The sequence below is a fragment of the Haliotis cracherodii genome, unplaced genomic scaffold (assembly GCF_022045235.1).
Source record: "Haliotis cracherodii isolate W230 unplaced genomic scaffold, xgHalCrac1.p SCAF_9, whole genome shotgun sequence".
NCBI lineage: Eukaryota > Metazoa > Mollusca > Gastropoda > Lepetellida > Haliotidae > Haliotis > Haliotis cracherodii.
Genome location: NW_027266343.1, coordinates 26736686 through 26761506, shown reverse-complemented (window position 1 = coordinate 26761506; position 24821 = coordinate 26736686). Strand labels below are relative to the sequence as shown.

Here is a 24821-nt window from a genome sequence, read left to right as displayed (position 1 = left end):
TTAGCCGTGACACAGACATAGTTTCCATCAGACCATGTATTCTCTACTTTCGGAGGTTACCCGTGACACAGACATAGTTACCATCAGACCCTGTATTCTTTCCTCTGGGAGGTTAGCAGTGACACAGTCATAGTTACCATCAGACCCTGTATTCTTTCCTTTTGGAGGTTAGCCGTGACAGACATAGTTACCATCAGACCCTGTATTCTTACTTCTGGGAGGTTAACCGTGACACAGACATAGTTACCATCAGACCCTGTATTCTTTCCTCTGGGAGGTCAGCAGTGACACAGACATAGTTATCATCAGACCCTGTATTCTTTCCTTTTGGAGGTTAGCCGTGACAGACATAGTTACCATCAGACCCTGTATTCTTACTTCTGGGAGGTTAACCGTGACACAGACATAGTTACCATCAGACCCTGTATTCTTTCCTCTGGGAGGTCATCAGTGACACAGACATAGTTACCATCAGACCCTATATTCTTTCCTCTGGGAGGTTAGCCGTTACACAGACACAGTTTCCATCAGACCCTGTATTCTTTACTCTGGAAGGTTACCACTGACATATGCATAGTTACCACCAGACCCTGTATTCTTTCCTTTGGGAGGTTAGCCGTGACATAGACATAGTTACCATCAGACCCTGTATTCTTTCCTCTGGGAGGTTAGCCGTGACACAGACATAGTTACCATCAGACCCTGTATTCTTTCCTATGGGAGGTTAGCCGTGACACAGACATAGTTTCCATCAGACCATGTATTCTCTACTTTCGGAGGTTACCCGTGACACAGACATAGTTACCATCAGACCCTGTATTCTTTCCTCTGGGAGGTTAGCAGTGACACAGTCATAGTTACCATCAGACCCTGTATTCTTTACTCTGGGAAGTTAGCCGTGACACAGACATAGTTACCATCAGACCCTGTATTCTTTCCTCTGGGCGGTTAGCCGTGACACAGACATAGTTTCCATCAGACCCTGTATTCTTTACTCTGGGAGGTTATCAGTGACACAGACATAGTTACCACCAGACCCTGTATTCCTTCTTCTGGGAGGTTAGCCGTGACACAGACATAGTTACCATCAGACCATGTATTCTTTACTCTGGGAGGTTAGCCGTGACACAGACATAGTTTCCATCAGACCATGTATCCTTTACTCCGGGAGGTTACCCGTGACACAGACATAGTTACCACCAGACCCTGTATTCTTTCCTCTGGGAGGTTAGCAGTGATACAGAAATAGTTACCATCAGACCCTGTATTCTTTCCTCTAGGAGGTTAGCCGTGACACAGACATAGTTACCATCAGACCCTGTATTCTTTCCTCTGGGAGGTCAGCAGTGACACAGACATAGCAACCATCAGGCCCTGTATTCTTTCCTCTGGGAGGTTAGCTGTGACACAGACATAGTTACCACAAGACCAGTCTTGTCTCCTCTTGGAGGTCAGCCGTGACACAGACATAGTTTCCATCAGACCATGTATTCTTTCCTCTTGGAGGTTAGCTGTGACACTGTCATAGTTACAACCAGACCCTGTATTCTTTCCTCTGGGAGGTTAGCGGTGACACAGACACAGTTACCATCAAACCCTGTATTCTTTACTCTGGGAGGTTAGACGTGACACAGACATAGTTACCATCAGACCCTGTATTCTTTCCTCTGGGAGGTTAGCCGTAACACAGACATAGTTACCATCAGACCCTGTATTCTTTCCTCTGGGAGGTCAGCACTGACACAGACATAGTTACCACAAGACCAGTCTTGTCTCCTCTTGGAGGTCAGCCGTGACACAGACATAGTTACCACCAGGCCCTGTATTCTTTCCTCTGGGAGGTTACCCGTGATACAGACATAGTTATCACCAGACCCTGTATTCTTTCCCCTGGGAGGTTAGCCGTGGCATAGACATAGTTACCACGATACCAGGCTTCTCTCCTCTGGGAATTCAGCAGTGACACAGACATACTTACCACAAGATCCTGTGTACACTCTTTGATGAGGTCATCGGTGACACTGACATAGTCCACACATGCCTTGGTGGCAGTCTGGTTGTTGATGTAGTCCTCACAGAAAGTGTGGGCTGACTGCTCGGTGTATGTGTTCTCAGCTGTATCCTGCAGGTGAAGAGGTATAAGAATATAATGCCATTACATCAACTGCATTGTTATTTAGTTCAAGTAAGACATGCAGTTTCCAGTCTTGCATGGTTACTGCTTGGTCCCTACACCTCCTCCAAGGGCTCAGTCTGCATGGTCACAGCTCGCTATCTACACCTCCTCCAAGGCATCAGTCTGCATGGCCACTGCTCGCTACCTACACCTCCTCCAAGGGTTCAGTCTGCATGGTCACTGCTCAGTACCTACCTCCTCCAAGGGCTCAGTCTGCATGGTCACTGCTCAATACCTATCTTCTCAAAGGGCTCAACCTGCATGGTCACTGCCTGGTACCTAACTCCTCCAAAGGCTCAGCCTGCATGGTCACTGCTCGCTACCTACACCTCCTCCAAGGGCTCAATCTGCATGGTCACTGCTCCGTACCTACCTCCTCCAAGGGATCAGCCTGCATGGTCACTGTTCGGTACCTATCTCCTCCAAGGGATAAGCCTGCATGGTCACTGCTCGGTACCTAACTCCTCCAAGGGCTCAGTCTGCATGGTCACTGCCCGGTACCTAACTCCTCCGAGAGATCAGCCTGCATGGTCACTGCTCGGTACCTAACTCCTCCAAGGGCTCAGCCTGTATGGTCACTGCTCGGTACCTAACTCCTCCAAGGGTCACTGCTCAGTACCTAACTCCTCCAAGGGATCAGTCTGCATGGTCACAGCTCGGTACCTACCTCCTCCAAAGGCTCAGTCTGCATGGTCACTGCTCGGTACCTACCTCCCCCAAAGGCTCAGTCTGCATGGGTGCTTCTCTCTTAAAGCGGCGGAAGGCTGCGTTTGGAAGCTTGGCCTGTCGCACCAAGGTGGCTGTAATATCGTCCCCTGAAATTGTTGCATAATGCAAATGGAAATGACATAAAAACACAGTAAAATAGCGTATTCAACATCCAAAACTTAAATATTGTAAACACGATTTGAAGAATACCATTGATTAAGGTAAAGTTGAAAGGAATGTCAAGTTTAGATGGTACCACACGTGAACAGAGTGTGCTCAGAGAGACATGTGATATATTTTATGAGTGGTTCACTTACTAGATGACATGGAGGTGCACCTGAAGATGTCGAGATGAGGAGCACAGTAAAGTTGCCTCCCTTCAACACAGCTGCAATATGTTTCCGATGTGGTCTTTTGAGCCGCGACACCATGAAACATGGTGTTCCTCTCAGACACCCTGAGATTAAACAAGTAATATTCATTGGTCTATGATAAGCTCTACGCAAGATCACTACTGCCATAGATTTTCATTTTCAGATAAGTATCATCAGGATATCTATTTCATTCTCTCCTCATCGTTGGTATTCACGTGGAAAGAGACGAGTTGTTTTAGACACACACCGCGTAGAGCCACTAATACAAGAACCGACATCTCCAGGATGTAGATATGTATTCAGGTCGGATATTATAATATTAAAGTATATGATATATTTATGGTATGGGCATGCGTGAGTGAAAACATGACCGATCGACAACTTTATAAGTTTTCCTCATATAACGCAACTCCCCACCCATCCATGTATTGTCATAAAGTTCCCACGGCTTAGTATCTTGGGTACAGAAATGTTTCAGAAATAGTCTTACAGCCATGTTTTGGAGAATTCGTCCGGGGTTTGTTTGACGGTGTAGGTCCTGTGGTCAGCGCCATACAGATCATCATGCTTACTCCCCGTGTAGCTACCGCACAACCCTGCACGTGTGGGCATAGCAATACACAACAGTTTGGGGACAAAGTAATATCTACATTGATATATGAACTATAACATGGCACAAAACCCATCAATATTTAATTTAGGTTCAGAAATAGATATGATGAAACACTAGAATACATATCAAGTGACGTATGCATGTATCGTTTATGTACTGATATTGTCACAGCTAACAAAAGTTATTGCAAGCTCGTATTCAGCATATGAAAGAGTCTTCGTTAATATGCCATTACATATGTCATAATTAGCAGGACCCACAGCTGAACATCGAACAACTAAAAATCATTAACTATGTAGACACATTCCGAACCTTCAGACTGTCTGAAGTCCAGGGAGGATGGTCTGACCCAGACATTGATGAAGGACAGGTAGCTAGACTGGACCGTCACTATGGTCCCTGTGGGCAGATGCACCTTCAAGGAAACATCAGCGTATCAGTATTTATGTTCCACTCCTGGTCCTGGAGTATGTCAATAATTGGCCACAGTAACTGACACAATAACACCATAATAGTATATTCACCTGTTCACCCTTGCCTTGGCTTCATTTTTGATAACATATCTGCAAAATAACTTGAAACAGAAAGGAAGAAAATTTCTTACCCTTTTGGTTTATCAGGTGGACAAACTGCTATATTGCAAAATTGTCCACGAATCATGTCAACCCTTCTTTTCTCCTTTGGTATATGTAACAAGCTACTTTACATGTACATTATAATGAGAAGGTTGTCTCTAAATGCAATAGAAAATATATTCTCATTTGGGAAATAATCAGTGACTAAAACTACACGTGGATACCATGTAACTTATGCAAATCAATTACGTGTGGTGTACAAAACTACCTCGTTATCTCTTAACATGGTACCCACTTTTTGTACAAATGTCACAGTCAGATGAATGCATATCTAAGCTTGGCCAGAACAGCTTTAATGAGCCTTTCTACACACTTTTATTTTGGAATGTGATTGTCACGCGTTTGTGGCCCAGTATTAAAGTAGTGCAGATGTTGGTGATAACACATACAGTGTCAACGACTTGACGTTTAATCCGTAAACTGTGATCATTACAAGTGCAGACCAGATACCAATAATATTGGTTTAGTGAGTTGGCACTCACAGAAAACATGTCAGATAACATCTTACATTTAACGTATGTTAATGTACACATAACATTAACACGTGACAACCATTATCAGATATTATTAGTTATGGAGTCTTTAGTTGCCGTATACGGTGTCATATTTGGTTAGCCGAAAAATATTTACCTGCTAACCTAATATGACTCCGTGTACGGCAACTAAAGACACCATAACAAATTTATTGTGCCGAAAAATTTACGCTATACACAACCAAAGACGGTAAGGATCAAAGGGAGACTACTCTTCAAACCTCAGAGGCCAAACCTTGTTGATAAAAGATTTCAACTTCATATAATCTGTATTAAAGTCATTAACGTCCTTGCACATCAAAATTAATGATATTAAAACACAGAACACTGTTGGATAACGAATTTCTGTACCAGAATTTTCATGTGAAATATGTGACGTGGGTGTTGCAAAATACAAAATGGCTGTTACTGACGGTATAGGTCAGTAACAACCATCTTGGATTTTAACTGACGGTATACGGGCTCATGTGGGGTTAGTAGTTCTGCTCTCTAATTGGTCAATCTCACTTTGAGGCATAACGAATGGAGCTCTTCAAATGAGTTTTCGGTATTTCGAAGACGCGTTCTGCGTGCATTATGTTCACAGAATTATAGAGAGTATAGAATTAGGGTAGTGGAACTAAACTAGCAGTGTGACACGTACTTCATATTTCTGACCACACCCAATTCTCCTGACAGTGGTTCCGGGGGTGAGGTCGCCGTTCTTGTACATTTCCATCGTTATACTGGGTGTGTGGTGGAAGAATCGACTGTAATAGGTGCGATGAGCTTGGCCATGACATCCTGTAAACGTTATGACGTCATCTCCAGATTTGATTGCAACTGCACAGTTGCAAGTAGGACCCCTTGAGTTGCGAGAACTGCAGACCTGGTAACTTGTCCGAACCTTGAGAAACAAAGGGTGTCAGTTCTGAAAGTTCCCTTAAAGCGCCAGGCAGGGTAACAACATGTATCATCTATAAACGTATCTTGGTATGACGAGGCCGGAGATCGAACCCCAGACCTCCTGCTCTCCGAGCGGACGCTCTACTACTAGAGGCAGTCTTAAACGTTTGGACTGCAACTGTACAATACAGAATATTGTAAATGAAAACAAAATTTGAACATTTCAGGACTAGTTAGTTTATGTGTGTTGTGTAGAACATGCAGGCTAAATGTTCCCATCGTTCAGTAGATATAGTGTCTGATTACCTCATAAGGCAATGTTTTATGCTTGTACAATATGAATTCTCCACGCTGAAAGTTGTTGTAGTGTCTGCAATATTCACAAAATAGATTATTTCACAAAATGCATCACACAATAGCAATATATCACATATTGTATTACTACATGACAAAATGCTTTACACAATAAATATATCACATACTGTATTAGTTCAAGGCAATAGCATCACGCAACAACAATATAACACATGATGTATTAGTTGATGACAAAATGCATCACGCAACAACAATATATTGCATATTGAAATAAATCTAGCATCTACTCAATATTTGTAAACAGGTAGTTCATAAACAAGACAAAGTGATAGACAAGTAATGTATCATTGCTACTTACAGTCCGTCGAAAGTAGTGATGTGCGGGTCATTTAGCGAGGCACACTGGGCAGACTTGTCGAAATCCTTTGCCTTCACCTTATACAGAGAATCATTAAACATGTATTAACAATGTGGTCAGTTAATGTCACAAAAGGAAAAGTTGGAAGGGACAAGTATTCGTTTCGTTATTTTACCTTGTATGTCGCTATTGTCTTATACATTGACTCCTTGAGTGCCCCTGTTGTCTTTAGCTTGACCATTATATCTCGCGTCTGGTCATGATCATACAGTCCATCAATGGTGGCTTTCATTGGAATCTGGATTGTGTTCTTCCAGTTGGAGGAGTTCAAGCCCTTGCCGCACACATCAGTGTTCCCGAACGACTGAATCACAATCTGGGGAAGTACAATATCCCGGGTACACAGGTGGTCCAACGGATGCTTCACCAGACTGGCGACCACCTCTACCTTGCAGTTGCCTTTGTCTGTAAGCGTGCAGAACAGTTGTGGCGGACAGTTGGATTTCACCTCTATTTGCCTGACCTGCTGACCTTCTGTCAAAGTGAGGTGTGCCGTCGTTGACGTCAGCGACTGAAAAAAGTTGTAAAGAAACAAGTATGTTCAGAGCATATATAGCGTATACTTATAACACCGACGTCTGTGTTAAAACAAATTGCTTGTATAACGGGTATGTTGACTTGAATATAACTGTGACAATATACACGTACCGTAATAGACGGAATAAACGGTGTTTTGAAGGTGAGGTATTCTGTCCACTGCCATCCTGCTGTGAATTTGGCTTTGGCTTTGCAGAATATCTGTAAATTATACAGACATTAAAAAATTCAAGCATCCAATCACGAATCAATAGCCATAATTTCAGGATGCGAGTCACAACTTGCCTCTTTATCATACAGGTTATCCCTGACATTGCTGATCTCCGTGATATAGAGTCTACCCTCAGTGACAGGAGTCTGCACTTCTTTCAACGCCTGAGGCACGCCATCAATGATCCACTGGAACTGGATGAAGACATTCAGAGTTGTGTAGGTGGACAGTCTACAGGCCAAGTATGTGCCGGTCATGTCAACGATTGGTATTACTGTTAGATCAACATTAAATGGCGGGACACCGATGTCTTGTGTTGTCCGTGCCTGCGTGGTGGTAGTTGTTACAGCATGAGTAGTAGGAGCTGTCGTTGTTGGTGGATTTGTAGGTGGAAACGTCATTCGTTGTGTAGTTTCTGGCATTGATTTTGATGCTAAAATGTGAACATATAAAAACGGGTTTTCACAAATATTTCTACCTTTGAACAACAGACACATGTACAATGCATTTGTGCATTCTGATATACCATTCCTAATGAACTTAAGAAAACCTAGTCACCTATAACACTGCAACTGTAAATTAGTGAGCGCCTGACAACCAGTGGTTGATATTATGAACAACGTCCACAGCCACAATAGGTTACAACAGCACCCAATCCACTATGCCACCGAGCCTCACCGATCCATTTCAATTGCCTCTTACAGCACACATTGGTTACATTGGGTCTTTCTTAGTCGGACTCCAAACAGGGGACATGCATTGTAATATGTGAGTATGTCACTCAACTGTTACCTTGTTCTAGGGACAGTTTATACCCAAATAAAGTGCCAGCTGGTGGTATTGGTGTTGACACTGCAGAAAGATGCGTCGCTACCTACCTAGTGAGATGCAGCCGACTGGACAGAGGTCTGACGAGGATGTAACTGCAGGGGTGCTTGTCACTGTAAGGCAACAACTTGGTAAAAGTTCCGTTCGATAAATAATTAGATAAATAACTAAAGTTTACATATTATGAAGAGAAATTCATTGTAATTGGTGATGTCGATTCAATTGCCTTTGTTTGTGAATGTGCTGTGAAAGATTCTTCTCTTAATTGCACATATTTATAAATGTTGGACATACTCACACTGTGAGACAATGTCGATGCCCTGGTACCAGATGTGTATGGCTTTGAGGACACATTGTAGGTGGTGTCCTGGTGTCAGTGTTGTAAAGGACTTCCCAAAATAGAATACGCTCTTCATTTCACGAGACGTATCCAGGTGGGTAACGTGTTCCATGGTTGATGCTACGAGTTTCCTATTGATGTAAACTTTGAGAGTTTCTTTGAAATATATGTAAATGACTTGTGGGGTACTCAGTTCGATATGATCTCTTGGTATGGATACAAACCACGCTTTGACAGAGGAGGAGACTATGACATGAAATTGGCCGTATCTATACAACAGCGAGATGCCAGGGAGGTCGGGCGCCTCTCCCCCTGTTGTGAACACAACCGTATTTTCATTGAGCTTTGTGAAAACCATCTCTACAGATATTGTCAGTCCATGTTTGCATTTCGTGATGTCTGTTAGACAGCTCTTACCTAGATTTTGAATTTCTAAGTAATCCCTGTCTGCCGTGAACACCAAACCTGACGAGGTACCGTGTGGACCTCCATGGATGATTACTTTAAGGTAACTGGAATTTAGATAGTTGGTTGTCAGGTTTTCAAACCTCCATATGAATTCCGGTAGAGGTGGTGAGGTAGGCGGAACCAGAGTCGTTGTAGAAATAGTTGTCAAGGCAGCTGAATTACAGACAACAGGTTGATGTGAAACATCATATAAATAACCTAAACATTCCATCGAGCATAATGCAACATAGCCATACTGATTCCTTTAGAGAACTCAAGCAATAACGCTTCATTCGAGTTTTGTATGGCATGATAATCATGTATTAAGAGACAAACGTTATACATTGAGAGGCTTTAAGAATCCACGCGGAGCAACATTTCGCCCTGGTTACTATTTAATTATCATCTAGCATGTAACTGTTTGATACAATGAATAACATACTTAAACTATTAAAATTCTCTTAAATGGATAACCGCTCCATGTCGTGAATATGCACTCACTTTCACTATACATAAATGTGTACTTTATGTTGTTATCTTCAAATAATTTACTTACGCTGAAGAATTCCCAGGTTAACAAGCTCTGTTCTCGTTGCCATAAATAACTTGAAGTCAGTTATAACCATGGAAGTAGTCTTGTTTGAATTTACTTCTTTACCGATCAGAAATGATGACGGAATTTTAGTCGCATCGACGAATACTGGAAGCGACTGTGTTGGTTGGGTTGTATATTCATTAACATACAACTGATATCCAGATGTTTGAGACCAACTTATTTGGAATATATAAGGTATGCCGATCTCAAGTTTGTAAGGTATGTTGATTGGCCATTTATGCTGACCGGATGCAACGACCCCCTTCAAATGTCCACGTTCATAAAACAGATTTACTCCTGTATACCCGGGCTTGTCTTGGCCCGTGTAGACAATATACATTCTCTCTGTGGTGACAAGCTGAGTGAATGTGGCCACAAGCTGAACAGTGAAGCCCGTAGTACAATGTTCAAGGTCAGAGAAACAAGGGAGGCACCTTGTTTCAATTTCAACGTACTGTCCAGGCTGAGAGATATCCAGTGATATCGTATCGTTTTGCTGGATAATTGAAGGACTTCCATGAACCGTGATGACCATATCCTTGGTCGTTAACCGGCTTCCAGTTACACTCAAGAAGGACATGTCTATGGTAGTCTTTGTCGAGCTGACAGGTGTGCCATTGCACGTTTCCACCGGAGCTGAAAAAAACAGGAGATTCCCATTTACAAAGATTCACGTGCAGAATATATGTTGATTGAGAATCATGCTTAAGTCACTATAGGTAAACCACACGTGTTGATTATGGTATAGACAATTACTTAAGTACATACAGGATAACCACATATGTGCATTACAGTATACACATTCACCGAAATAGATGTAGATTAACCACATATGCACATTGAAGTATTAACTTTCACTTACATATAGTTACCCACATATGTGCATTGTGGTATAAACATTCATTTAAGTACATATAGGTTAACCACATATGAGCTTTATGGTATAAACATTCACTTAAGTACATATAGTTAACAAAATATGTGCATTACGGCATAAACATTCACTTAAGTACATATAGTTAACCAGATATGTGCATTATAGTATACACATTCACTTAAGTACATATAGTTAACCACATATGTGGTTTATGGTATAAACATTCACTTAAGTACATATAGTTACCCACATATGTGCTTTATGGTATAAACATTCACTTTAGTACATATAGTTACCCACATATGTGCTTTATGGTATAAACATTCACTTAAGAACATATAGGTAACCAGATATGTGCATTATAGTAAACACATTAACTTAAGTACATATAGTTAACCAAAAATGTGCATTAATGTATATACACTTACAATAGTACATGTGGATATCCCACATATGTAATATGTTGGTTAACCAAAGATATATAATACATGTATACCTATTCAACCACACATGTACAGTATACACTAAGTGTTCACTTAAAGGACATGATTACCCTCTTCGTGAACACCTCGTGTCATCACTGATTTTCAAAGATCCATTCACATAATTACCATCTCTATTTAGTCTTTTTCGACGATTTTTCGACTGATTGTTCTCTGGTGTTTACGTTTTTTTATTTAGGTAATTTAGGTTGTGAATTTGATTACATACTTACAGTTCAGTCACTTACTACATATGTACATTAAATACAATACTTACCCTTAAACTGGGGAACCATATGTGTATTAAGGTTAATAACCCCACGTGTACATTATACGGTATGCTAACACCAAGTTGGTTAATCACGTGCGTTTATTAAGTTTGTGAAGCATATGATAGAGATATATTTACATTTATGGATGTCAATCAAAGACTATTTACATAATAAGCTATACTTACACTTAAGTTGGTTGCCCTAATACGTACATTATTATCTATTCTTAAATAAATGTCGGTCAAGAAATAGAATTATATATTTTTCATGGCAGATTATGGACATTGTAAGAAATAAATAACTAGATGCAAATTGTATGTTGTCGCTTTACGTAGAGAAAACATGGATAGAAGCAGATACACGTACATCAGCTAGACATACATTTTGTATCTTGGGATTATGTAAAATACACCACGCAGCACTTCACACGAGGGTACGTTTTAGTTACGACACGTGCTCAGCAACACACACAGCAACCCCATATTGAAATATCCACAGGTTACACTTCATTATTCTTCTGTACTAAGACATAGTATATTGTCAAGTTCAAATATATTTCTTGTTACACAAAAGCCCAAATTAGTAAATACATATAGAACACATTTATCATGATGTGAAAGTGAAGAAATTATATATATAACGATTAGAGAGAAAAATATATATTTGACATTAAGTCTTTATGATCATGAATACTGAGCAGAAATTTGTCATCATAGTCTCACCGATTATGTACCATTGTATACGCGGTTAGCAAATCATTTGTGTTATTCTACACAACTAAAGACAGTTCACACACTTGCAAAGTACCTTTCACCAAGCAGTTGCTGAAAGATGCCACACTCAAAGACAGAAGTAAAGTCAGGAAAATAAACATTACTTTGAAGAATGCCCTTTTCAGAAAGAACCGTCCTGGTTGTTGTCCAAGTACGGATATTGGTGACAAGAAAGCTGCCTTGACTGCCTCCAATGCGAATATTGGAAAAAGGAATTGGTATCGTGGAGTTTGGGGAGATTGAGACGGGAGCCTGCTGTACAGCAAGAAGGACATTGTTCACATAGAGCTTAGCCCCTTCGGACTTACTCCACGATATCTGGTATGTATAAAGCTTATCCACGTCAATGGTGTATAGGGTTGAGATCATCCATTTCTTCTGCCCTTGTTTCACAGTGGCAAACATGATTTTCTCTTCATAGAACATGGCAATTGATGATGGATTGTCATTTCCACTTGAGATAAATATTGTTTTCTTGAGAGGTAGCATCATTTTGACCTTAATGTCAATTTGAAATGTAAATCCTGAAATGCAGCCACTTAGCCCAGACGCACAGGGAACACTTTCCTTAGGTATCTCTAACCATTGATTATGACCATTCAGATTAAGGAACGTCCCATTGTCATGATTCAAAAGTGATGGATTTCCATTCACAGTCATGTTCAAACTGTCTGTGGTAACAACATTTCCAAAAATCCCTGTAAATGTTAACTCCATTGAATTAATGTTTGGTTCAATCTTTGGCGTCGACTCTGATGTTGTTCCCAAAGGATATCCTTTAACAAACAGAAAAAACAGTACTTTAACAACATTATTCGTTATAATGTACATTTGACATATTTGTCCATTTCACCAGGACAACAATCATATGTCATATGACATAGAAATACACCACTACAGGTTGTGTCCCAGTAGTCCGAATATATAAACAGAATATGTGACATATGTGAGTACTTTTCAGCAAATTGATGATTACCAGTTTCAACATCAGAAGTATTAAAAAATGTAAATACTTACGCATAGAAGTCGTCCGTGTGTTGTCAGTTTCCTTCCTTTCGTTCCACTGCTCGGGTCCTGTAATGCTGATGACTTTTTCCTTATTCCGTTGCCCCTCCACCAAAGTGGCATTTCCGTGAAGTGTGAGGTTAGAGTCCGTCGTTACAAGAATATCCCCAATCATGCTGGTAAATATGAATTGGTGATGAATGGGAGGGCTCGTAGCTTCTGTAGTCTTTACTGACGTAGCTTCGGGAGTTGGTGTCGGCATATTTCCGGTTGGTATCACTGTTCAAAAGCAAAAACAAATATATATTTCAATCCATTTCCACCACAGTTTGTTACATGATTAAAAGCTAAACAGAACGTGTTTGTCGCCAGCGCAGGCTTGCTTGTACACAGGATGGAAAAATGTGTAAATCTCAGCGAATTGTTAATTACCAGTTTCAACATCAGAAGTATTAAAAAATGTAAATACTTACGCATAGAAGTCGTTCGTGTGTTGTCAGTTTCCTTCCTTTCGTTCCATACTTGAATTTGAGAAATTTGAAGGTCGGTAGACGTTACATTCTCAACCTTTCCTATCACCAGTGTTTGTAGAGTGTTGGCACTGGTATTTGTCTGTGTTGAATTGTCAGATTCAGTCAAGACCACTCCATCAACGACAAGCTGGATTCCTTTTTGCATACTCCAAACAATTTGGTACACATGTGATTGGTTGGTGGTGATATTGTAATTGGTTGAAACTGACCACATGCTCTTTCCCACGTGTATTGTGGCATGAAGCTGTATTCCGTGGTAATAAAGGACAAGTGGCGACGTAGCAAGACTATTGCCGGCTTCAAGCAAATATATCGTGGCAGTGTTCTTCATTTCTAGAAACATTACTTCAACTTGTGCTGTGATCCCATTGTGGCAGGTATTCATGTCTGAGAGACAACCAATCGTTTCCACATTCATTTCAATCCACTGCTCGGGTCCTGTAATGCTGATGACTTTTTCCTTATTCCGTTGCCCCTCCACCAAAGTGGCATTTCCGTGAAGTGTGAGGTTAGAGTCCGTCGTAACAAGAATATCCCCAATCATGCTGGTAAATGTGAATTGGTGATGAATGGGAGGGCTCGTAGCTTCTGTAGTCTTTACTGACGTAGCTTCGGGAGTTGGTGTCGGCATATTTCCGGTTGGTATCACTGTTCAAAAGCAAAAACAAATATATATTTCAATCCATTTCCACCACAGTTTGTTACATGATTAAAAGCTAAACAGAACGTGTTTGTCGCCAGCGCAGGCTTGTACACAGGATGGAAAAATGTGTAAATCTCAGCGAATTGTTAATTACCAGTTTCAACATCAGAAGTATTAAAAAATGTAAATACTTACGCATAGAAGTCGTCCGTGTGTTGTCAGTTTCCTTCCTTTCGTTCCATACTTGAATTTGAGAAATTTGAAGGTCGGTAGACGTTACATTCTCAACCTTTCCTATCACCAGTGTTTGTAGAGTGTTGGCACTGGTATTTGTCTGTGTTGAATTGTCAGATTCAGTCAAGACAACTCCATCAACGACAAGCTGGATTCCTTTTTGCATACTCCAAACAATTTGGTACACATGTGATTGGTTGGTGGTGATATTGTAATTGGTTGAAACTGACCACATGCTCTTTCCCACGTGTATTGTGGCATGAAGCTGTATTCCGTGGTAATAAAGGACAAGTGGCGACGTAGCAAGACTATTGCCGGCTTCAAGCAAATATATCGTGGCAGTGTTCTTCATTTCTAGAAACATTACTTCAACTTGTGCTGTGATCCCATTGTGGCAGGTATTCATGTCTGAGAGACAACCAATCGTTTCCACATTCATTTCAATCCACTGCTCGGGTCCTGTAATGCTGATGACTTTTTCCTTATTCCGTTGCCCCTCCACCAAAGTGGCATTTCCGTGAAGTGTGAGGTTAGAGTCCGTCGTAACAAGAATATCCCCAATCATGCTGGTAAATGTGAATTGGTGATGAATGGGAGGGCTCGTAGCTTCTGTAGTCTTTACTGACGTAGCTTCGGGAGTTGGTGTCGGCATATTTCCGGTTGGTATCACTGTTCAAAAGCAAAAACAAATATATATTTCAATCCATTTCCACCACAGTTTGTTACATGATTAAAAGCTAAACAGAACGTGTTTGTCGCCAGCGCAGGCTTGTACACAGGATGGAAAAATGTGTAAATCTCAGCGAATTGTTAATTACCAGTTTCAACATCAGAAGTATTAAAAAATGTAAATACTTACGCATAGAAGTCGTCCGTGTGTTGTCAGTTTCCTTCCTTTCGTTCCATACTTGAATTTGAGAAATTTGAAGGTCGGTAGACGTTACATTCTCAACCTTTCCTATCACCAGTGTTTGTAGAGTGTTGGCACTGGTATTTGTCTGTGTTGAATTGTCAGATTCAGTCAAGACAACTCCATCAACGACAAGCTGGATTCCTTTTTGCATACTCCAAACAATTTGGTACACATGTGATTGGTTGGTGGTGATATTGTAATTGGTTGAAACTGACCACATGCTCTTTCCCACGTGTATTGTGGCATGAAGCTGTATTCCGTGGTAATAAAGGACAAGTGGCGACGTAGCAAGACTATTGCCGGCTTCAAGCAAATATATCGTGGCAGTGTTCTTCATTTCTAGAAACATTACTTCAACTTGTGCTGTGATCCCATTGTGGCAGGTATTCATGTCTGAGAGACAACCAATCGTTTCCACATTCATTTCAATCCACTGCTCGGGTCCTGTAATGCTGATGACTTTTTCCTTATTCCGTTGCCCCTCCACCAAAGTGGCATTTCCGTGAAGTGTGAGGTTAGAGTCCGTCGTAACAAGAATATCCCCAATCATGCTGGTAAATATGAATTGGTGATGAATGGGAGGGCTCGTAGCTTCTGTAGTCTTTACTGACGTAGCTTCGGGAGTTGGTGTCGGCATATTTCCGGTTGGTATCACTGTTCAAAAGCAAAAACAAATATATATTTCAATCCATTTCCACCACAGTTTGTTACATGATTAAAAGCTAAACAGAACGTGTTTGTCGCCAGCGCAGGCTTGTACACAGGATGGAAAAATGTGTAAATCTCAGCGAATTGTTAATTACCAGTTTCAACATCAGAAGTATTAAAAAATGTAAATACTTACGCATAGAAGTCGTCCGTGTGTTGTCAGTTTCCTTCCTTTCGTTCCATACTTGAATTTGAGAAATTTGAAGGTCGGTAGACGTTACATTCTCAACCTTTCCTATCACCAGTGTTTGTAGAGTGTTGGCACTGGTATTTGTCTGTGTTGAATTGTCAGATTCAGTCAAGACCACTCCATCAACGACAAGCTGGATTCCTTTTTGCATACTCCAAACAATTTGGTACACATGTGATTGGTTGGTGGTGATATTGTAATTGGTTGAAACTGACCACATGCTCTTTCCCACGTGTATTGTGGCATGAAGCTGTATTCCGTGGTAATAAAGGACAAGTGGCGACGTAGCAAGACTATTGCCGGCTTCAAGCAAATATATCGTGGCAGTGTTCTTCATTTCTAGAAACATTACTTCAACTTGTGCTGTGATCCCATTGTGGCAGGTATTCATGTCTGAGAGACAACCAATCGTTTCCACATTCATTTCAATCCACTGCTCGGGTCCTGTAATGCTGATGACTTTTTCCTTATTCCGTTGCCCCTCCACCAAAGTGGCATTTCCGTGAAGTGTGAGGTTAGAGTCCGTCGTAACAAGAATATCCCCAATCATGCTGGTAAATATGAATTGGTGATGAATGGGAGGGCTCGTAGCTTCTGTAGTCTTTACTGACGTGGCTTCGGGAGTTGGTGTCGGCATATTTCCGGTTGGTATCACTGTTCAAAAGCAAAAACAAATATATATTTCAATCCATTTCCACCACAGTTTGTTACATGATTAAAAGCTAAACAGAACGTGTTTGTCGCCAGCGCAGGCTTGTACACAGGATGGAAAAATGTGTAAATCTCAGCGAATTGTTAATTACCAGTTTCAACATCAGAAGTATTAAAAAATGTAAATACTTACGCATAAAAGTCGTCCGTGTGTTGTCAGTTTCCTTCCTTTCGTTCCATACTTGAATTTGAGAAATTTGAAGGTCGGTAGACGTTACATTCTCAACCTTTCCTATCACCAGTGTTTGTAGAGTGTTGGCACTGGTATTTGTCTGTGTTGAATTGTCAGATTCAGTCAAGACCACTCCATCAACGACAAGCTGGATTCCTTTTTGCATACTCCAAACAATTTGGTACACATGTGATTGGTTGGTGGTGATATTGTAATTGGTTGAAACTGACCACATGCTCTTTCCCACGTGTATTGTGGCATGAAGCTGTATTCCGTGGTAATAAAGGACAAGTGGCGACGTAGCAAGACTATTGCCGGCTTCAAGCAAATATATCGTGGCAGTGTTCTTCATTTCTAGAAACATTACTTCAACTTGTGCTGTGATCCCATTGTGGCAGGTATTCATGTCTGAGAGACAACCAATCGTTTCCACATTCATTTCAATCCACTGCTCGGGTCCTGTAATGCTGATGACTTTTTCCTTATTCCGTTGCCCCTCCACCAAAGTGGCATTTCCGTGAAGTGTGAGGTTAGAGTCCGTCGTAACAAGAATATCCCCAATCATGCTGGTAAATATGAATTGGTGATGAATGGGAGGGCTCGTAGCTTCTGTAGTCTTTACTGACGTGGCTTCGGGAGTTGGTGTCGGCATATTTCCGGTTGGTATCACTGTTCAAAAGCAAAAACAAATATATATTTCAATCCATTTCCACCACAGTTTGTTACATGATTAAAAGCTAAACAGAACGTGTTTGTCGCCAGCGCAGGCTTGTACACAGGATGGAAAAATGTGTAAATCTCAGCGAATTGTTAATTACCAGTTTCAACATCTGAAGTATTAAAAAATGTAAATACTTACGCATAAAAGTCGTCCGTGTGTTGTCAGTTTCCTTCCTTTCGTTCCATACTTGAATTTGAGAAATTTGAAGGTCGGTAGACGTTACATTCTCAACCTTTCCTATCACCAGTGTTTGTAGAGTGTTGGCACTGGTATTTGTCTGTGTTGAATTGTCAGATTCAGTCAAGACCACTCCATCAACGACAAGCTGGATTCCTTTTTGCATACTCCAAACAATTTGGTACACATGTGATTGGTTGGTGGTGATATTGTAATTGGTTGAAACTGACCACATGCTCTTTCCCACGTGTATTGTGGCATGAAGCTGTATTCCGTGGTAATAAAGGACAAGTGGCGACGTAGCAAGACTATTGCCGGCTTCAAGCAAATATATCGTGGCAGTGTTCTTCATTTCTAGAAACATTACTTCAACTTGTGCTGTGATCCCATTGTGGCAGGTATTCATGTCTGAGAGACAACCAATCGTTTCCACATTCATTTCAATCCACTGCTCGGGTCCTGTAATGCTGATGACTTTTTCCTTATTCCGTTGCCCCTCCACCAAAGTGGCATTTCCGTGAAGTGTGAGGTTAGAGTCCGTCGTAACAAGAATATCCCCAATCATGCTGGTAAATATGAATTGGTGATGAATGGGAGGGCTCGTAGCTTCTGTAGTCTTTACTGACGTGGCTTCGGGAGTTGGTGTCGGCATATTTCCGGTTGGTATCACTGTTCAAAAGCAAAAACAAATATATATTTCAATCCATTTCCACCACAGTTTGTTACATGATTAAAAGCTAAACAGAACGTGTTTGTCGCCAGCGCAGGCTTGTACACAGGATGGAAAAATGTGTAAATCTCAGCGAATTGTTAATTACCAGTTTCAACATCTGAAGTATTAAAAAATGTAAATACTTACGCATAAAAGTCGTCCGTGTGTTGTCAGTTTCCTTCCTTTCGTTCCATACTTGAATTTGAGAAATTTGAAGGTCGGTAGACGTTACATTCTCAACCTTTCCTATCACCAGTGTTTGTAGAGTGTTGGCACTGGTATTTGTCTGTGTTGAATTGTCAGATTCAGTCAAGACCACTCCATCAACGACAAGCTGGATTCCTTTTTGCATACTCCAAACAATTTGGTACACATGTGATTGGTTGGTGGTGATATTGTAATTGGTTGAAACTGACCACATGCTCTTTCCCACGTGTATTGTGGCATGAAGCTGTATTCCGTGGTAATAAAGGACAAGTGGCGACGTAGCAAGACTATTGCCGGCTTCAAGCAAATATATCGTGGCAGTGTTCTTCATTTCTAGAAACATTACTTCAACTTGTGCTGTGATCCCATTGTGGCAGGTATTCATGTCTGAGAGACAACCAATCGTTTCCACATTCATTTCAATCCACTGCTCGGGTCCTGTAATGCTGATGACTTTTTCCTTATTCCGTTGCCCCTCCACCAAAGTGGCATTTCCGTGAAGTGTGAGGTTAGAGTCCGTCGTAACAAGAATATCCCCAATCATGCTGGTAAATATGAATTGGTGATGAATGGGAGGGCTCGTAGCTTCTGTAGTCAGAAGAGTTGTCAAAGAATGTAGCGTTTCTTAGCGGTAAAATTTCTTTATGGTCTTAATGTATGTGACAGTTACATATTTTGAATGTTTCTTGTATTTTACCTTTTAAGTATAATTCATGTACATAATTAAATGCAGTTGTAGTCATGGTATTTTATTGCTCAGCCTTCTTTCAACACTAAACTATCAGGCACAGCACTCTTACTTAGCATGCTTACTGCATGGTTTATTTGTGAATGTCACACCCTGTGAACTAATACAATGGCTACAACCCTCTCCCTACTCAAGCCTTTTGTCTATATGAGCTTGGGTACTCAGTCATGCTGTATGCTGGACACCTGAGGACTGTGGCCACTCCACATATACCTCTCCAAGGATAAAGATATATATATTCACGTATGTTTCACAAGGATCGTTTTGGGGAACCTTAGATCAAATTCCAAGATGAGTTTTGCACAACTGTGCAGAAACTTCGCGCGACATCGTCCCAAAGTGTGATATCAACCCAGGACCACACGCCTGGTAGGTTTACATGTCGTTTACATGTCGGTGTCTAGTGTATGCATTTGATCATATATCAAGAAAGAATACTTTTCTAATTAAAATGTACATAAATATATTCTACCCAGTGCATTTACAACAATACTATGTACTGTATCTCATCATACTAGTATGCATATATCTGTGTTTATGATATGTGTATATTGTTTTATATGTGCTATATTGTATACCTGATTGTTTCAGGGTGGTGTTCTTTTAAATCACATTCATAATTTCTGCAAATAAATATTGGCCATTGACGAACACCGTAGTGTCTGTGGTCTGTGGGCGTCGGACCCAGTTGGTTAAGTCATTGCTTTGTTTCAATACTATCGACAGTTCGTCATAGACTGTATCAACAGAGCACTGGAATTGAACATTCTGGATCCCATTCAAACAAAACCTTGGCCAAACGATAGCATCCAAAAGTGAGCGAGATATGACATGGTTTATTCTCCCTAAAGTGTTTTATTGTTTAATAAACCACACCCACTCGTCGTTAATTTCTTAAATGAAATATCTTGACATGAGTCGATAAAATTTAAAAGGAAAAGAGTGTTTTATTGTACAATAAACCACACCAACACGTCGTTCATTTCTTAAATACAATATCTTAACATGAGTCGATAAGATTTAAAAGTAAAAGACACGAGGATGGGATTCTATTTATCATCGAAAATCACTCTTGCAACTCTTCAGTTTGGACAGTAAACCAGCTTCAATGGCAAAGAGATTAGTGATGTCATGGGTCATTTGATTGTGACGTGGTAGCCGATGACGTCACAATGGTGCCTAAAGCATTGTGATGCAATTTCATTGTCTCTTGATCTCTATCTCCCCGAGGCAAGGGTGTTAAACTGTCTCTATAAGATCGTTACGCGATAAATTGCAAATCACAATGAGGTGAGGCGAAATGGGGGATAACGTCGCGTCCAATATTTTTGCACTTATAAAGCGACGTGCATGTACGTGTGTGTGTTTGTGTGGCTGCTTGTACTAGTCCGGACTGATGCCGATTTATAGTGCTAGATCACTGAGATACCATGCCGCAGTTTAATATGAATACCCCACTCAGACACAGTATACCGACTCCGAGCCGACAAGTCCTTGTTTTAGCCCCTTAATGCCGAGCGCCAGACGGGGTAACAGCAAGTACCATCTTTTAACGTCTTTTAGTATGACGCGGCCGGGGATCGAACCCCGGACCTTCCGCTCTCCGGGCGGACGCTCTATCACTAGACCACTGAGGCGGTCCAAAGTACAATGAAGAAAGAAGCGTGGCATATTTCACGATAAAAACGTTCTATCGTGACGTCATTTCTGGGGATTCGAATCTGCTCTTGAAATTCCAGCCTGTTTCGGCAAGGGACGAAACTGGACTTTTATTGTCAGTTATCACCCTTGCCTCGATATTTACTGTGAAAGCCAGGTGTGTTTTTTAGATGTATCAATATTCATGCGCATTCAGATTTCCAACCAGTTTTAGTTTTGATATGTTTAACGAAACAATATTGTTTATTTTTATAATATTTCAGTACGTATTTAAACAAAATAAGACATTCATTCTCGTTAGATACCGTGTTTATGAACATCGCCTTTGCTCGGACTTTGCTGAGTAAAATAATTTGGTGAAACAGGCATCTAACTCGGAAGAACTTCACCAATGCTATATAGTCCTAAGTGAATATGGAAATAACTGTTCCTTATTTGATTATAAGGTAAAAACATGATGTATGGTTTGAAGGAAATGTCATTAAAAGACAGAAACAGACAGGCGTTAGGTTTACGTAACTTATACATACCTGGCGTTGGTGCAACATCGGGTATTGAGAGTTCTGAAGTGTAACATATGAAATGAAAATGAAACGCAATATCATTTATGTTGTAAATGTATACGTGATTTTGTAGGGATCCATGATTCTAAATATTATTGTACACTCGAATTGATATTATTTCCAAATGACATTAGGAAGGAAGCATATCATAGAGTAGAAAGTAAAGAGCACAATTTAATTGTATCCTATTCTACCATGTCATTTTAAAATCCTGCATTCAGATTGTAGTGATATCACTTTGCATTATGTTTACAGTATATCTGCCCCCGCGATTGTGTAGATTTAAGTGGTTGAAGTACATGTATTATGGGGAAAACACGGGGAGCACATGAGGCAAACATATGTTGGTAAAAAACGGACTTCGCTGATGCCTAAAATCCCTTTCAACCTCTCGAACACGGTTAACGTTAGGCCCAACCGATGCCGCATCACTAATCATTTCTGCTGTAACCAAAGAGTGCACTTTGTGTTGATATTGTGCTATGAACTATGTGTGTTATTAAATTTAGGTGTTCCGAACTAAATTCCATGTCTGTATATTTTTCCGATTCGTATAGTTTTCAATTTCGAACAGAATTTACAACTAAATAAACTACAAAATCGCCGTTATGATATGGTATGATCAGCGAGAGTATTGTTCAACGTCGCCCTTAGCCATATTACAGCTATATGATGGCGAGTGACGCCATAAATGGGTTTCACACATTGTACCCACGTGGGGAAGGGAAATCGGGTCCGTGCCGAGTGAACCCCTGAACCGTGGAAATACAAGACTAATGTGTGATTGAATTTACCTTCGCTACAGTTGTGTTCTGCCATTTCTTTCAGACTATCTGTCCGCATTCTGAAAAGCAGTAGCTTTATATGTGACGTGTGATTCTTTCCCCATGATTTGCCAATGAGAAGAAAGTGTGTCATGGTTGTTTGAGGGGCATCAGTTTTCGGCAAGGGGGAATTCTGCAGTGCTCTGCCATTTAGGTGCACTGATGTCTCTTCAGTTGTCTTGTCCCACGATGCGTCCAACGTGTACCAGGTACTATTTGTCATATTTACTGAGAAAATAGATTTTGCAACAGATTTTCCATTCTTAACCCAAAAATTTAGTTTTCCATTCCAATAGAATAACGCAACTCCATTGGAGTTCACTAATTCCCCACCGCTAGATAAGATGTAATTAGGCTGAAGGTCAATTTTAATGAACTGGAAAGTCAATCTGAAGTTGAAATTTGTAAAACATGTGGTGAGATCATCTAGACATGGTACACCCGTGTTCTGCATATCAATGTATTGTCCTGGCCCATCCAAAACTAACACTGTTCCTATCTTTGACTGCTCAAGATTGGCATCTCCATGGACCTTCATTGTGGTCAGTGACGTTAGGAGGTCTGTACCATTGATGCTCGTGAACGTGATGTCAGTGGATGAGGAGTTGCAAGACGAAGGTTCTGGCTTGGCGGTCGTTGCACGTGATATGATTGGTGTTGTAGATGGATCCTTGTTCTCTAGGAACATAATGAACAGATAATCGTTTGAACTGTTCATCCTAACAGGCTAAATAAATAATTCAATGTGAATTACAGTAAACTACGGTTAAAACGAAAGTGGACGGTCAATGATATGTGATCATGTTTCACATGTTAATATCACACGTTAACTAAATGTTAATTAACTTATGTCTGCAGTCGTCAAACAAAGTAGGGGATACTTGGAAATAACTTAAACTAACTCTCCAAAACTAATAAGAAATATATGTTTCAAGTAATAGTTGTATGCTAAAAATAATGAACGAATTGGGAACACTTTACAACCGGTAGTGAAGTATGACAGTTGATATCATGACCGACATCTTGCTTGAAAGACGACAAGGGGTAAGATGGGAAATTTCAAAGGAGACTTTTTGAAACAGTAGTGCGTAATACAGCTACGATTTGTCAAACATTAATTCCCTCGACGAGGCACACTTCGAATGAGTTTGCAAATGGCGATTTGTGGGATTCTGCCCCTCTCCTCTTGCAGCGCCTGGCCAAGTTCAGCCAACATGGTTGTCGGTCTATGACGTTGACGGACACGTCCACCTATCATGTCCCAGACGTGCTCAATGGGGTAAAGGTCTTGGCTCATTGCTAGCCATGATATTCTATGGATGTTGCGCTGCTGGGGTGAGCACGGACTTATCGTCCTGAAGACAAAACGTCGACCCACAAGCCTTGCAAACGGGACATCAAAGGGTGTCAGTATGTTGTCCCGATAGTACTTTCTAGTGACCCTCCCTTGCACAAAATGAAGTGGAGTTCGGTTTGTCATAGTGACGCCACCCCACACCATCCACCGCCAAATTCGTCAGAAGTTCTCAGGACACACAGAAGGACACAACGACGCCTATCAAGGAAGTGTATGGCAAGCCGTTTTCACATTTATTACGGAATTACATATATCTTCAATTGTTTAAAAGATATCGGTATTTTATTAAAAGATATCACTTATGTTTTTAAGATATCAAAAAATAATTAAAGATATCTTAAATTCATTTCTGATATCCATAATACAATTACTGATATCTTTAAATGTTACGGTGATATCAACAAATTAGTTCGTGATATCTCTAAATGTAGTGAAGATATCATTAAACAATTACCATCCTACAGTATATAAATATATTAGAAATAAATTCAAGATATCTTAAATTCAATTCAAGATATCTTGAAATACGTTATACATATCCACAAATCAATTCGAGATATCTTTAATTCTGACCGTTACTGATATCAAAAATCCAATTAAAGATATCATTGATAATTTTGATGATATCTTTATATCAATTATTGATATCAGTTATCTAATTTAAGTAACATTATTAATGTAACATCTTTGATAATGGCAACAATTGTAGATATCAAAAATTAATT

General features: G+C 40.5%; 1 protein-coding gene across 1 annotated transcript in view; it reads right to left on the bottom strand.

Moving 5' to 3' along the window:
• Window positions 1-24821, bottom strand: part of LOC139452426 (uncharacterized) — a 147266-nt gene that overhangs the window by 55533 nt on the left and 66912 nt on the right. Inside the window, exons 15-30 of the mRNA XM_071233899.1 lie at window positions 22710-23417; window positions 21883-21915; window positions 9577-10251; window positions 8532-9194; window positions 8284-8346; window positions 7480-7838; window positions 7306-7395; window positions 6773-7168; window positions 6598-6674; window positions 6231-6294; window positions 5683-5925; window positions 4184-4286; window positions 3749-3854; window positions 3202-3341; window positions 2888-2991; window positions 1979-2122 (exon numbers count right to left, since the gene is read on the bottom strand). Coding sequence (XP_071090000.1) covers window positions 1979-2122; window positions 2888-2991; window positions 3202-3341; window positions 3749-3854; window positions 4184-4286; window positions 5683-5925; window positions 6231-6294; window positions 6598-6674; window positions 6773-7168; window positions 7306-7395; window positions 7480-7838; window positions 8284-8346; window positions 8532-9194; window positions 9577-10251; window positions 21883-21915; window positions 22710-23417 — 3968 coding nt within the window. The remainder of the gene's footprint in view (window positions 1-1978; window positions 2123-2887; window positions 2992-3201; window positions 3342-3748; window positions 3855-4183; window positions 4287-5682; window positions 5926-6230; window positions 6295-6597; window positions 6675-6772; window positions 7169-7305; window positions 7396-7479; window positions 7839-8283; window positions 8347-8531; window positions 9195-9576; window positions 10252-21882; window positions 21916-22709; window positions 23418-24821) is intronic.